Here is a 14,451-nt window from a genome sequence, read left to right as displayed (position 1 = left end):
TTAACTAACCAAGTCATGCCATTCTTACTCGGATCCTAACACATATTAGAAATCAGATTACCACCATTGTTATTTTCCCAGCTTTCCTTGGACAGTGTGGTTACCATGACAACCCAGTGCTTGCTGTGGAAACTGATTCGGACTATGCTTTCACTTATGATTTATGCCTGAATCACTTATCACTATGCTATTGTCATGTGTTGCTTTTCTAATTCAGATTTTTCTTCTAAAATTAATACTTGACATTTGAGATGTGATAGAGATTTTTTCCTGCCCATTTACTCATTTATAATATGTTAGAGTCAATCTGACTCAGAGTCACATTTTTCTCAGAAGTTACCACCTTTGGTTATTGATGCATATATATGTATATGCATATATGTGCTAATTTTTCCACAGTTTAGCCAATAAATGCCCCTTCAAGATAGTCTTAGTGTTAAGTTGATTTCTTCACAGAATTGCTTGAGCATATTATTTGCTTTCTAAAACATCTGCTTATCTGTACAAAGGAAGTAATGGTATCCACCTCAGAAGATAGCTTTTAAAAATGTCTAAAACTAGCAACTGACAGTGTATGGTATGTAGTTGCCCCTCAGCATATGGGACTTTCTGGCACTTGGCCTGCTTGATTCAGTCAAAGCAATATCTTTAACAACATCATGGACTGGCTACATAGTAAACAGGAAAAAGCCCACAGATCTGTTAGGGGAATCTCCGTTCCATTGTTCGGTGTGTAGGAAGAGTTGTGGGATAAAGCTGGGACAAGAAAAAGCATCACTGTGCAGCTTCCAGTGAATCGAGTCTGCCTTTCCCATCTGCTCGCTTTTATCTCTAGTCCACATGCTTTCTCCCTTCCCTGTCTTTTACTATAATAGCACAGAAAAGATGGTTCATGTACAGTGCAGAATCTGAGGCTCAGAGTGAAGAAACAAGTCTGATGCCAAGTCAGTAGGATCGGTTTCTGGAGAGATTCTGTCCCCATTATGGGGACACTTTTAGTAAAACACTACCCATCCACAAGTCTCCTCCACACTAGCAAGTAACAACTCCGAACATACCTGAACAAGAGACACTCTGAGGTTGAGAGCCTACATGGGAAAGCATCCTATTGTCTCAGGGGGAGGGAAGGAGTTCTTCAAAGTAACTATCATCAGGTGGTTCAGAATTCCTAGAACTCGTCGTTAAATGTACGATACTTACACCTGTGCTGTTTGCCACAGGCAAGGGTGAAGATTCTGCTAACTAGAATCAGGGGCTTTTACAGAAGAAGCTAATGAAGTGTCAACTCTATGAGACAGTAAGACTGAAGACATCAGAGTTCCATCTTTAGGGCACTACCTGGAACCAGTCCCATCTAAACAAAAGGATAAGAATACCAAGCCTTAGGCTGGAGAGATGGCTCAGCAGTTAGGAGCATTGACTGCTCTTCCAGAGGTCCTGAGTTCAATTTCCAGTAACCACATGGTGGCTCACAACCATCTGATGGCTTCTGTTGTGTCTGAGACAGACAGTGTTCTTACATACATAGGAAAAGGAAGGAAGGAAGGAAGGAAGGAAGCTAATCCTTTTAATGAACAGATCTACTCTCTAGAGTTTACTGACCCCAGGGCACTTGGATAAATTTCATCAATAAAGACATTCCAGTTGTCCCAGAACTCTGCATGATGCCATTAAATTAGTTGGATTAAAATGTTGACAAAAGAAGTCAGGATTTTTTCCAAATGTGGAACCTTCCCCCGCCCAAATCTTCTGCTGGTGCTTATTAAACTCAAAGAATAAACTCTTTTGAATAAAAAAACAAAACAAAACAAAAAAAACCCATGGAATTGAGGTGGGTAGATTTCCGCTGATTCTGATAGTCACTGAGCTTTGAAAAGCACTGATGTCTATTTGCAACAAGATCTTTTAATATCTTGAATAATTTAGTGTGTTTTGTCAGAGTTCTCAGTTGTAAATTTTCTATCTTCTCTAGAGCATCAGTAATTCTTTCAATTTATTAATAATCATTCAGTAATGAATATATAGAACACTGGCTTAGGCACTGGGAAAGTAGCAGGAAGAAGACAGAAAGAGGCCTTGGATCTACCACTGTAGATTGGCAAAACTGGGTAAGAAAACAACTGACCAGGCAAGTTATGTGGGGATTTCTGTGTGAAGAAAATAAACAGAAAACAGTTTGAACAGGGGATTACATGGAGTTGTCACTGAAAGCCTTTCCTGGAAGTGGCCTTAGAACTGAGTCCTGAATGATAAGAAGCCATGCACAGACAGGCCAGGTCTTGGTGCGCCTGGACTGTGTGTGCTCCAGTTAACCCAAGAGCAGAGGACAGCAAGCCCACAGGTTGCAGCCTGGCAGATAACCATCAGGCTGGTAGGGGGTGAGGGGTGGAAAGGGCAGATGCAGCACAGAGTCTGGGCCTCCTCTGCCACTAAGACTGTATGCTGAGGGTGGAGGATCCCAGCAAGGGGGGTGACATGACCTGTAGGGAATGGCTGGTCTGTGTGTAGAGAATGGACTGCAGAGAGGCAGGATTAGCCTAGTGTGGGGGGAAGGAAGTCCAGGCATCAGCAGCCTGTTGCAGAAGGCCAGGGGAGGGGCTAGGATGTATGGAGGCCATGATGCAGCAGTGTGCAGAGGGAGAGGGTTCCCTGGCCAGGCCTTTGTGTGTCGGGACAGGGGCTGTAGTTGGTGACAGGGACCTTCCGTGACTGTGTCTGGGTGTGAGGTTGAGACCATTCAAGGCACCCCTGGGCTCATTCAGCCTCGCTGCCGCTTTCAGTGAGATGCTCCAAGTGCCTTAGACTATCAGCAGACAGTGGTTGTAGGGTTAACTAGTGGCTTGGGGCGGGGGAGGGGGCAGGCATCGTGGGCGGTGCGCGCTCCAGGGACGCGTGCGCGAGCCCGGCATTCCGCGCGAGCCAGAGGAAGGCAGAGGGACCGCGGAGCGAACAGCACGCCCCGTGCCGAGCCAGCCAGCCAGCCAGCCAGCCAGCGAGTGCGCGCCGGTGGAGCCCGCGTGGAGGGAGCCGCCGATTGAACACCCTGCAAGATGAACACCCTGCTGTCCCGGGCCAACTCGCTGTTCGCCTTCACGCTGAGCGTCATGGCGGCGCTCACCTTGGGCTGCATCCTCACCACCGCCTTCAAAGACAGGAGCGCGCCCGTGCGCCTGCACGTCTCCAGGATCCTGCTCAAAAAAGTGGAAGACTTCACCGGACCCAGAAAGAAGAGCGACCTGGGCTTCATCACCTTCCACATCTCTGCGGATCTGGAGAAGACTTTCGACTGGAACGTCAAGCAGCTCTTCCTTTATCTGTCGGCAGAATATTCCACCAAAAGCAACGCTGTGAACCAGGTGGTCCTCTGGGACAAGATCCTTCTGCGAGGCGAGAACCCCAAGCTGAACCTGAAAGACGTCAAAAGCAAGTATTTCTTCTTTGACGATGGACATGGGCTCAAGGGAAACAGGAATGTCACTTTGACTCTCTCCTGGCAAGTGATACCGATTGCTGGGATCCTGCCTCTTGTGACTGGATCTGGACGCGTGTCTGTCCCGTTCCCAGATTCCTATGAAATAGCCACGACTTTTTGAAGAATTCGCTCTGCATCGGAAATGGTACATTTGTGGACCTAAGGAATCGTAGTTTAAAACTGTCAAGAATCTGAAGAAACGCGTGCTGTAACAATTTATGTGTTGCATTCCTGCATGCCTACACTGAATGTGATTTAGAAGCAGACGTTTGTTCACCTCGTGTAAAGCATGCTTGATTCCTGGGGGAGGGGGGACAGTTAATATCGTTTGTTAGATACCATAAGTGGTGGGAATAAGGTGACTAACAAGTTTTCCTGAAGACCGAGTACATGATTACTCTGTAAATCACTGTAACACATTAATGATATGCTGAATGTCTGAGAAATATGGGTCTTTCCAGGTTTTCCCTCCAAAAGTTTTTCTGTTTTACATTTTTTGGAAAAAAATAATGTTTTAACCATTGTTAGTGAAGGTTGAAAACGTTTGCATGATTTTCCCATTGAGTTTCAGTCTGTATGCTTACCCCCACTAGGTGCTAATTATGTACAGTTCTCCGCAAGTCTCCATTTTACTACGTTTTGGAGTAATATTAGCACTCATAGTTTAATTTTTTTCATTTACAAACCCTCTTATATGTTATTGTATCCTATTGCCAGCAGTCTCGGGATGTATATAATAGAAACATGGCCTGTTTACAGATGAAGACTCTGAAGCCCTGAAGCTTGGGGAATCATTTCAAGCTTAAATAGCTAGCAAAAAAAAGTGGAGTCTAACTTTGATCTTGGATATTCTCATTCCCTAAGTTTATTCCATCCCTGACACCTGAAATGACATCATAGGAATTTCATGTGTAACTTACATTGTATTTTTGTAACCCTGAAACTCTCTGTCTTGATGTTTCTGATCTTATGTAAAAGTAGCTTGTGTTCAAGTTGTGTTAAAAAAAAAAAAACTTCTATAGGAATAGATCTCCTTTCACACTCTGTGTGTTTGCCTCCTTTATAGTGGAAGTTTAGTGAGAGGCTCAAAGTGGGATCAAGCTCAAGGGGGAGGACCCAAGGCCTGGCACTATTACTGCAGCCATGGAGTGCTAACAAAAAGGGACCTAGCATGACTGCCCTCTGAAAGACCCAACAAGCAGCTGAAAGAGTCAGATGCAGATATTTGCACCCAAGCAGAACAGAAGCTGCTGACCCCTGTGGTTGAATTAGGGAAAAGCTGAAAGAAGCTGAGGAGGAGGGTGACCTTGTAGGAGGACCAGCAGTCTTAATTAACCTGGACCCCCGAGATCTCTCAGACACTGGATTACCAAACTGGCAGCAGATACCAGCTGATAGGAGGCCCCCAACACACATACAGTAGAGGACTGCCCAGTCTAGGTTCAGTCAGAGAAGACTGGAGGCCCCAGGGAGTTTAGAGGTCATGTGGGGGCTGTGAGGACATGCTTGTGGAGACAGGGGAAGGAGGTGTGAGATGTGGAGCAGTCAGAGGGTGAACCAGGAGGGGAATAAAATCTGGAGTGTAAAAAAAAAAGATTAAATAAAATAAAAAAAAAAGAATAGTGCACACTGCTGCAACCACTATGGAAATGAGTGTGGAGGCTTCTCAAACCTGGAAATTTCACTGCTCTGTGGGCCAGCTATACTATTCCTGAACACGCTCCCAAAGGACTTTATTTCCTACCGCAGAAACACTTGTACATCCGTGCTTGTTGCTGCTCTTTTCACAATAGCAGGAAATGGAATTAACCTAGATGTCCATCAGCAGATATGAAAATGTAGTATATAGGCACACTCTAAATGTTCAGTCATAAAGGAAAATAAAAAGACAAGATTTGTCAGGAAATGGATAGAACTGAAATATATTAAGTGAGCCATCACAGGCAAAACAAAACAAATACTACATGTATTTTGTCTTTATGGCTGAATAAGTTAGGTTGCATATATGTGTATACACAATGGGTATATGCCCAAAAGAGGTCTTGGCTTCTCGGTTTCACATGTATGTACTTGAGGGGTGGGGAGGGATGAGTGTAGGATGTGGATGCCAAGTGAACAGAAAGGGACCCATGAGAGGAGTAAACAGAGACTTTAAAGGAGAGTGATAAATATGGTAACAAAACATGTGATGTAAAAGTAGAATGAAGAATAATGAATGAGAAAGGCTTAGACAGAGGTAGGGGGACATGGAAATTGGGGAGACGAAAGGGTGGGAGGATAGTCAACCTAAACTCTGTATGAAAATGGCATAAGAAAAACTGGGTTTTCTTTCTTTTTTAAAAAAAAAATATAGATAGAGTTTATTCAGGGCATGGGGAGGGGAGCTAAGAGGGTAGTAGAGGCAGAGAAAGGCAGACAGGGAGAGAGTAGAAACAGGCCATGGCCATGTGGAGAGAGGGGGCAAGGGAATGAGGAGAGGGGGGAGCAAGGGGGAAAGAGGCAAGAGAGAGAGAGAGAGAGACAGGCAAGAGAAGAGCAAGAGCAGAAAAACTGTTTTTATTTAGCATTCCTTCTAGGCTCTGCCCCACAGTAACCTGGCAACAGGTGTGCCTGACTCACTTACTCTCTTACCCTCTCTGTCCCTTCTGTCCCCATTCCCCTCCTCCCTCTACAGGTTCCTGACTGGCCTCTCCTTTCACTTTTTTCTCTGTCTCTCTGTCTCTCTCTTGGTCTTTCTCTATCTCTACTCCCTCCTCAATTCCCCTCACCATGCCCTAGATAAACTCTTTTCCATACTGTATCTGTTGTATGGCTTGTACCTCAGGGGGAAGGGGTACCTCAGCATGAGCCCACAAAGGAACCCCCTTCCACTTTATCATACTGCGCTTCTACCAAACATATCCTGGCTCTTTCTTTTTTATAAAACACAACATTTTTGTACAATAATGAAAAATAAAGCAATAATTTTACATTATCTCATATGAATATATCACTAATTACCCGTGTTCCAACAAATATGGATATAGCTGTACAGTTCATGGAGAAGCATGTGGGATTGAATTTTCCAACTAACATAAAGGTCAAATGTGTAGCATCATATATGCTAAGCCGGATCTGGCTTCTGTTTTTTTTTTTTTTCCATGAAACATTTCAGGGCCTTCACTTGTATAAATTTGTATAAACGTATATAATACATTTAAATTATATATTCTTATTAAATACATAATTAAATATAATAAATAATTTAAATTATTTTGGACTTTAACATAAATGGTGGTCCTTTCATACCATCTTTTGTTTGGCATATTTGCAAAGGTTGGAACAGAACAACACCTTAGTAATATGAAAATAGGAAGACCAGCAAGGACAACACATAATTCATATAAACTTAAATTTATTTATATCATGTATACCAATAACAATGTTTAACGCTAATATTTCTATACAGGTACTAGACATGCAAATGTTAAAATCTGCAGTTACCTAACCTAATACTCTGGATTTTTTTTCCCTTGAGAAAAACGTGTACAATCAACCTGTATTCTTCACCAGACCCTGACACCAGTTTCACAGATCATAGTAATGCTTTCAATGAGTGGATCTGTTAGTTTGGTAGAAATGAATGTTGAAATGTAGTTATATTTTATTTGCCTGGTCCATGGTTTTAGAGATTAGTGAGAAAAGGAAATACTATTACAGTGTAGACAAAGGTGACAGGAGATTCCCTGGGGCTTGCTGGTGTGAACTACAGGATCACTGAGAGATGCTTGGTGGGAAAGCAATAGAGGAAGACACAGAATACCAACCTCTGGCCTCCACATGATGCTCCAATCTCATACATGTGCGTACACATGTATGTGACTGATGTGCATGCATAAGCCACATACAAAGATTAAAATAGTTGTTGCAAGTTTTGACACAAATTTGGATATTGTTTTTTTCAGAAATATATATTCTTATTAATATACTGGATATACATTTGAGAATTTTCATAATTGCAATAAATATCCAACATTTTTATTAGATATTTTCTTCATTTATATTTCAAATGCTGTCCTGAAATTCCCCTATACTCTCCCCCTGCCCTGCTCCCCAACCCACCCACTCCTGCTTCCTGGCCCTGGCGTTCCCCTGTACTAGGGTATATGATCTTCGTAAGACCAAGGGCCTCTCCTCCCATTGATGGCCGACTAGGCCATCCTCCCAGCTTTTTTTTTTTAATAAAAATAATTGGTTGATGAAATGAGTTTATATGAGGCCTCATGGGCTTTTCCCCATTCCCGCTGTTCTGTTCTGTCATCCTTGTACAGCTCACATTTGGGTATTCATGTTGCGGAGACTTTATGGGTATAACTTCTGGTGTTACTAAGAGACAAAATCTCCCAGGAAATTCTCCTGTTCTCTGTCTCTTACACTCTTTCTTCAGCTTCTCCTGCAATGGTCCCTGAGCCTTAGGTGTAGGATTGTTCTGTAGATACAGCCATTGAAGAAGGACAGAGTTGGATATATGTATATATCTGCAAAAGCCAGAAGGAATCATACTACTAACCACTTACCAAAGAAAGAAAGAAAGAAAGAAAGAAAGAAAGAAAGAAAGAAAGAAAGAAAGAAAGAAAGAGAAAAAGAAAAAAGAAAAGAAAATGAAAAGTGCTTATAATATACGTAATGGATTTTGGCTGTCAATGCTCCCTCCAAAGCTGAAGATCTCCTAACAAATGTCTCAATATCAGATATGAGAAGCCCTCTTTTGAGTCGTTGGCCAGAGTTGTTGCCCTCCGTTAACCCTCAGAGTAAGTTCTTATTGCTGAAGACATCATGCACTTCTAAAACATGGCCCAGAGATCCCTAACCTGAAACTGACCTAAAGGCTCCCTTTTTAAGGACTAGATTTCATGGTACCAGATGGGTCCATGAAAGCTTCCAAAGTGGGGAAACAACCAATAGTCTTAGCCAGCTATGATGCCTATGAACTGCATAATAACTCTACAGGTGAAGTACTGACGGTCATCTTGGTGATAGCCAACAGCTCTCTAATTGGACTTAAGTAACTCTCAACATGCCTGGTAGTGGAAACATAGCTAATTACTCAGTGCTTGTGAAGTCTTTATTATTGGGGGAAGAATCTGCAACCACTGCTATTGTCTTGGCAACGGAAGGAGAGCACCACAGAAAACAAGAACTAATAAAGATGCATGGTTATGGGGTCCAGACTGATACTTCCATGTCCTTTTATGTGATTGGTTATCAGAAGGTATGGCCTAGATTTGTGTGGGTCTTTCCACCGCAAATGATTCAGCTAAGAAAATCCATCCTAGATGTGCTCAGCTGCTTGAATTTTAGTTGATCCCATATGTAGTCAAGCTGGCAACCAAGGCTAACCACCACAATAATCTGCAAAAAGAACAGAACTGCAACAGTCTGATTTCAAAAATATAGTAAAAATCAGTAGAATCTAAAACAGAATGTAAGTGGCACTAAACACACACACACACACACACACACACACACGCACACACAAATAGTGGGACATGATAGAGAAACCCAAAGTGTGTTACCTTCAGCTACTCTTATGCATAAAATGTACAGGCTCAGAATACATGCATTTTCAGGGAAATGGGTTACATTTACTAGAGAGAATTAGACTTATGAATGACCACAACGAGGGAGTTTTAATTTAGGTAAAATTGTTTGCGTGCAAGGTATGCTAGAAAATTTATCGATTTGGTGTTTTATAGTTCCCACATTTTTACATCTTCCTATATCTATTGGAGAAGATTTTCATAAACTCCAGAGACTGTCCCACCCGGGGATCCATCCATATACAACCACCAAACCCAGACACTATTGCATATGCCAGCAAGATTTTGCTGACAGGACCCTGATATAGCTGTCTCTTGTGAGTCTATGCCAGTGCCTGGCAAATACAGAAGTGGATGCTCACAGTCATCTATAGGATGGAACACAGGGCCCCCAATGGAGAAGCTAGAAAAAGTACCCAAGGAGCTGAAGAGCTCTGTAACCCTATAGGAGGAACAACAATATGAGCTAACCAGTACCCCCAGAGCTCGTGTCTCTAGCTGCATATGTAGCAGAAAATGGCCTAGTCGGCCATCAATGGGAGGAGAGGCCCTTGGTCTTGCGAAGATCATATGCCCCAGTACAGGGGAATGGCAGGGCCAGGAAGCAGGAGTGGGTGGGTTGGAGAACAGGGTGGGGGGACGGTATAGGGGACTTTTGGGATAGCATTTGAAATGTAAATGAAGAAAGTATCTAATAAAAAAGGTGCTCATAAACACTCAGGTACTTTTGAGTAGGGTAAGGGTATCTCAAGGGTGAATTTTTATCTTACCAATTTATGTGCATAAAGAGATAGTTGTGGTTCAGGGGAGTTGAAAACTCATGTTATTTCTTTTTCTGAAGAGAATAATTTTTAAAACAGCTAAAAATGTTGTTAGTTTTATATGTATGTGTGAGAGAGAGAGGAGGGGGATATGGGAGGAGCCCTCAGAGTTTAGAGACATCAAATCCTCTGAAGCTGGAGTTAAGTAAGTTTTTTTTCTAAACATAGTTCCATCTATGGGTATACTGCTCCAAATACACCTGATCTCCTCTAAAAGTGAACACATCCACTGAGTTGGTTCTGATAGCGGAGTCTCTTGAACTACTTTACAAAACCCACCATGGAAATTAGTGTTCTATGCAGAGGGATTTGTTAGCTAATTGAAGTGGCATGTGTGGCTGATGGTGGCTTGATGGCCAAAATAAATATACAAGATAACCTGATTCTCTTAACATTTGTTTCTTTGTATTTCCTTATCCTTTTCTGTAATTGCTTCAATTGAAAGGACAAAATCTTGTAAGCTCTATGTTTTATGTTTTTCTTGTTTTAGGTTCCTCACAAAATATTAAGGTCACAACATTTAGATAATATATTGATAGAGAGAGATGATAAAAGTATTTGCTGCAGAGGACCTGAGTTTGGTGCCTGCATCCATACAAAGTGGCTCACAAGTGCCTGTAACTCCAGCTTCAGAGGATTTGATGTCTCTAAACTCTGAGGGCTCCTCCCATGTCCTCCCTCCTCTCTCTCACACACATACATATAAAACTAAAAACATATTCACATATATTCATATATACTAATATTTATATATGTATCTTTTTAAAAGAAAGTAGTCACTTTGTTTGCTTTTTTTTTTTTTTTTTTTTTTTAAGATGGAGTTTCCCTATGTATTCCTGGCTGTCCTGAAACTCGCTATGTAGACCAGACTGGTCTTAGACTCAAAGAAATCTGCCAGCCTCTTGTTCCCAAGTGCTTTGATTATTGGTATCCACCACCATAGCCAGAAAAGACAAATCACTTTGGATGGTAATATTTATTTTATTTTATTTTATTTTATTTTATTTTATTTTATTTTATTTTATTTTATTTCATGTGCATGTGTGGTTTGTGTGTGTGTTTCTAGTCTGTGATAAAACAATACCATGACCAGAACCAACTTGGGCAGGAAATGGTTTGCTTCAGCTTTTAGTTCCACATCACAGTCCATCACTGAGGAAAGTCAGGGAAGGAACTCAAACTGGGCAGGAACCTTGAGGCCGGAGCTGATGCAAAGATCATGGAGGAGTGTTGCTTACTGGCTTGCTCATGGGAAAATCTGATAGCAGAATGTTCTTAATTTCAGTTTCCTCTTTCGAAATGACTCTAGCTTGTGTTGAGTTAACATAAAACTCAACAGCACAGCACAGTGCCTAAGGATATGTATGTGTGCCATATGCATGCAGGAACCCACAGAGGTCAGAAAAGGAGTTGGATCACCTGGAAATGGAGTTTAAAACAGTTGTGAGCTGACATGTTGGTGCTGGGAACTCAAATCAAGTCCTCTACAATAGCAGCAAGTATTCATAATTGCTATGCTATCAATAGCCTTTACAAATGCATCTTTTAATTCTACTCTGCTTTTAATTGTGCTACTAAGTTCATAATAAAGTCTATTTATTGAACTAAAAAATAATTTTAAACCTTTCCCTAAAATTGCTCTAATATCCACTAAAATCCCAAAGCAATGTAAGAGTCCTGACTAACAAATCAATAAAGCAATAAATTAAAGACTTGTGAATTCATGTTTTATTCCTTTGTAGTATTCCAGTTTTACCAAATAAAAGTCCAAATGGATGAGGTTGGAAATTTGTCCAAGATTCACAGGCATTTAATCCATTGTAATACATTATGGCTTGAAGGTCCACACCTCAGTATCTCATTACCAAATGTTACTGCTGATACAAAATAGTTGACTGAAATAGGACTTTGATCAGCCATCTTTAGCATTCTAGTTTACAAAGAGAATTATGAGATACTCCATCAAGTATTCTGTGGCAAATATTTTTTATTGGTGGGTTCTGAGCTAAAGAGTCAAAAGAAAGGTAAAAATGAGCTAATAAAGAATCCTACTTTGCTCCAATTTTGACCTTTGTTCTTACTTAGGTTTGTCATATAGTGAGGCTAATGAGTATATGTGGATTGCTGTATATATGCAGGTGAGGGCAGGCACAAGATAAGGTGAGAGCTTGTGATTGGGCAGTGGGAAAGGAAGGCAGGCTGAGAATTTTAGAGAGCAATACAGAGAGTACAGAGAGGGAAAGGAAGGGAAGGAGAGGAGACAAGATGGAACCTTTAGGAGAGGAAGCGGAGCCAGAACCACACAGTCCTGGGAGCCATAAGTACTGGGGATTTCTTAGAGAGATGATTGAATAATAAATAGGGCACATTTGCCCCAACTAGGTGTATAGCTTGTGTTTATATCGAGTTTTGAGTTCATCATGTGGGCGTTTTGTGGGTTGAGAATTTACTAATATAAATATAACTGGTAAATTTATAAGCCTCTAGATCTTTTATTTTATCTGGTTACGGGGATTTGCAACAGCTAGATGGGTGATTGCTGCATGGGGCTAGCCATGGAGGCAGCAAGACTACGGGGCCAGAGAGTAGACAGCGTTATCGTGGGATGCAGCCTTTTTAAATATTTCATGCTACAAGTATATACTTATTTATGAAGCAGACTTTTTGCTGTAGTCCATGATTTTGGTATATTATAGGACAAAATGAGGGTGTCTCTCTTTTAATAGGATTATCATAAAAATTTGGCTCCATGTTGAATTTCTTTTTCTGTGATGTTACCATCAAAAATTGGTATTATTAATACTGAAAACTATACTTAAACTGAGTATACAGCAGGAGTCCTAGCATAAGTTTGTGCTAAGTCATTTTGTGCTAATGAACTCTATAAAGATCCAAATTAACTCTCCTACAATGACTTATTTAATAAGCAGTACACCTTAACTGGGAAAACAAAATTGATATATGAAATGAAAAGACAGGTCTGAAAGTATATGAATACAACATTAGGAAACTTCTCACAGAGAACCAAGGTGGGTCATCAGTCTTGCTCAATTTTTTAAGCTCCTATTGCTAAATCTGTACCCCAATTCATGCAGCAGATAAACATAAATCCAATTATGATAAAAGTTTTGGAAGGGTAAATATTTCATATGGTGGAATAACTTATAACCAGCAATTATAAAGCTTATCGAAGATAGGTGATGTATATCTATTACGTGATGGATCATTTGGATATTTGTAAATAGACTTCTTTCATTTACCACCACCAGTGAAGCACCAGTATGTCCTAACGATAGTTTGTGAGTTTTATGCCTGTGTAGATGTATTGTCATATAGGAAAGATGATTACAACAAATAATTAGAAAACCTTTTTTGCAAAAATATTTTATTTTAATTATGTGGTGCTTTGATTGCAGCACTCACAGAGGCCAGAAAAGGCCACTTGCAGCCTAGATAGGATAGACGTTCCTACTATCCTGCTGTGTGAACTTTGTCCCCATAGAACTTTGTTCCACTGCGGGGAATGACTTCACCTTCCCATGGGATGCTATGGGCAAAATGCCCCCTTCATCAATGCAGCTTAGCATGCTAAAGGGCATTGTGCAAACATTCCTCATTAAGCCATAAGGCCTTTTATATCCTGAGTACATCTGGTGATAGTGATGAAATATTCCCTGTATATTTTTCAGTGTCTCTCTGTCCCTGCTTTGTTTTGAACTTTGATCTGGAATAAACGCTTCACATACTGCCAATAAAGAACTCTGAAGAAGTACTAGCCTTGAGTCCACTGGTTCTGGTGTACATCAAATTCAACTTCAATTAATCAGTAATGGTCAGCAGCAGATCACAATAGACATCAGATTGCCAGAGCTAGAATTATAGGTAGTTGTAAGCTGCCTGACATGGGTCCTAAGAACTGAACATGGGATGCTAACCAAGGTTACCAAAGGCCTAGAAGGGAAACTATCACACAGTCTTGTCTTTTTTCTTCAAAATACAAACGAATCCAAACGAATCATCCATTCGAGTCAACTTGGTTTCCATGTCACCCTGTCATGAGAAATGCTGTCCACATGTATGGTTTCCACACTAAGAACTCAGTACCAATTGTTATTTAGTTCTTCTGTCCTACTGAGTGGTTTTATTTTTCTTCTGTCAGACTGTATTTTCTCACCTTAAGGCACTGAATGTGTTGCTGTGATACATGGATGAATCCTGAGCCATGGTTTTAACAGCTCAGTTCTGGTGTTTTTATATTATGTGACAGTTTTGTGAGATGCTTTTGTGCATTTTTTGTCTTCTTTTCCATGTTTTGAAACCTGTCATGAATACATTTTTTCATTGTGCACCTAAAACAAAACAAAACAAAACAAAACAAAAAACAAGAAAAAAGGACAAGAAAAGAAATTATTAAATTTGGACTAGTCAATTCTCATCATGGCAGGAAGTATGGTCACACACAGGCAAACATGTTGATGGAAAAATAGCTGAGAATTCTATATCCAGATTCTCAGGCATCAGAAAGAGAGAGAAACTCTGGGCCTGGCTTGGGCCCTCAAAGCCCATCCCTAGTGACACA

At 40.9% G+C, this 14,451-nt stretch overlaps 1 protein-coding gene across 1 annotated transcript; it reads left to right on the top strand.

Annotated features, from left to right (window-relative positions):
• The first annotated feature begins 2,909 nt into the window (after positions 1 to 2,909).
• LOC110287376 (signal peptidase complex subunit 3) lies at positions 2,910 to 4,493 on the top strand. The gene has a single exon (XM_021154014.3). The coding sequence runs from the start codon at positions 3,051 to 3,053 to the stop codon at positions 3,591 to 3,593; it is 543 nt and encodes a 180-aa protein (XP_021009673.1). The 5' UTR covers positions 2,910 to 3,050; the 3' UTR covers positions 3,594 to 4,493.
• Positions 4,494 to 14,451: the final 9,958 nt, after the last annotated feature.

The sequence above is a fragment of the Mus caroli genome, unplaced genomic scaffold (assembly GCF_978045245.1).
Source record: "Mus caroli unplaced genomic scaffold, Mus_caroli_1 scaffold_5, whole genome shotgun sequence".
Classification (NCBI taxonomy): domain Eukaryota; kingdom Metazoa; phylum Chordata; class Mammalia; order Rodentia; family Muridae; genus Mus; species Mus caroli.
This window is presented reverse-complemented; position numbering and strand designations above follow the sequence as displayed.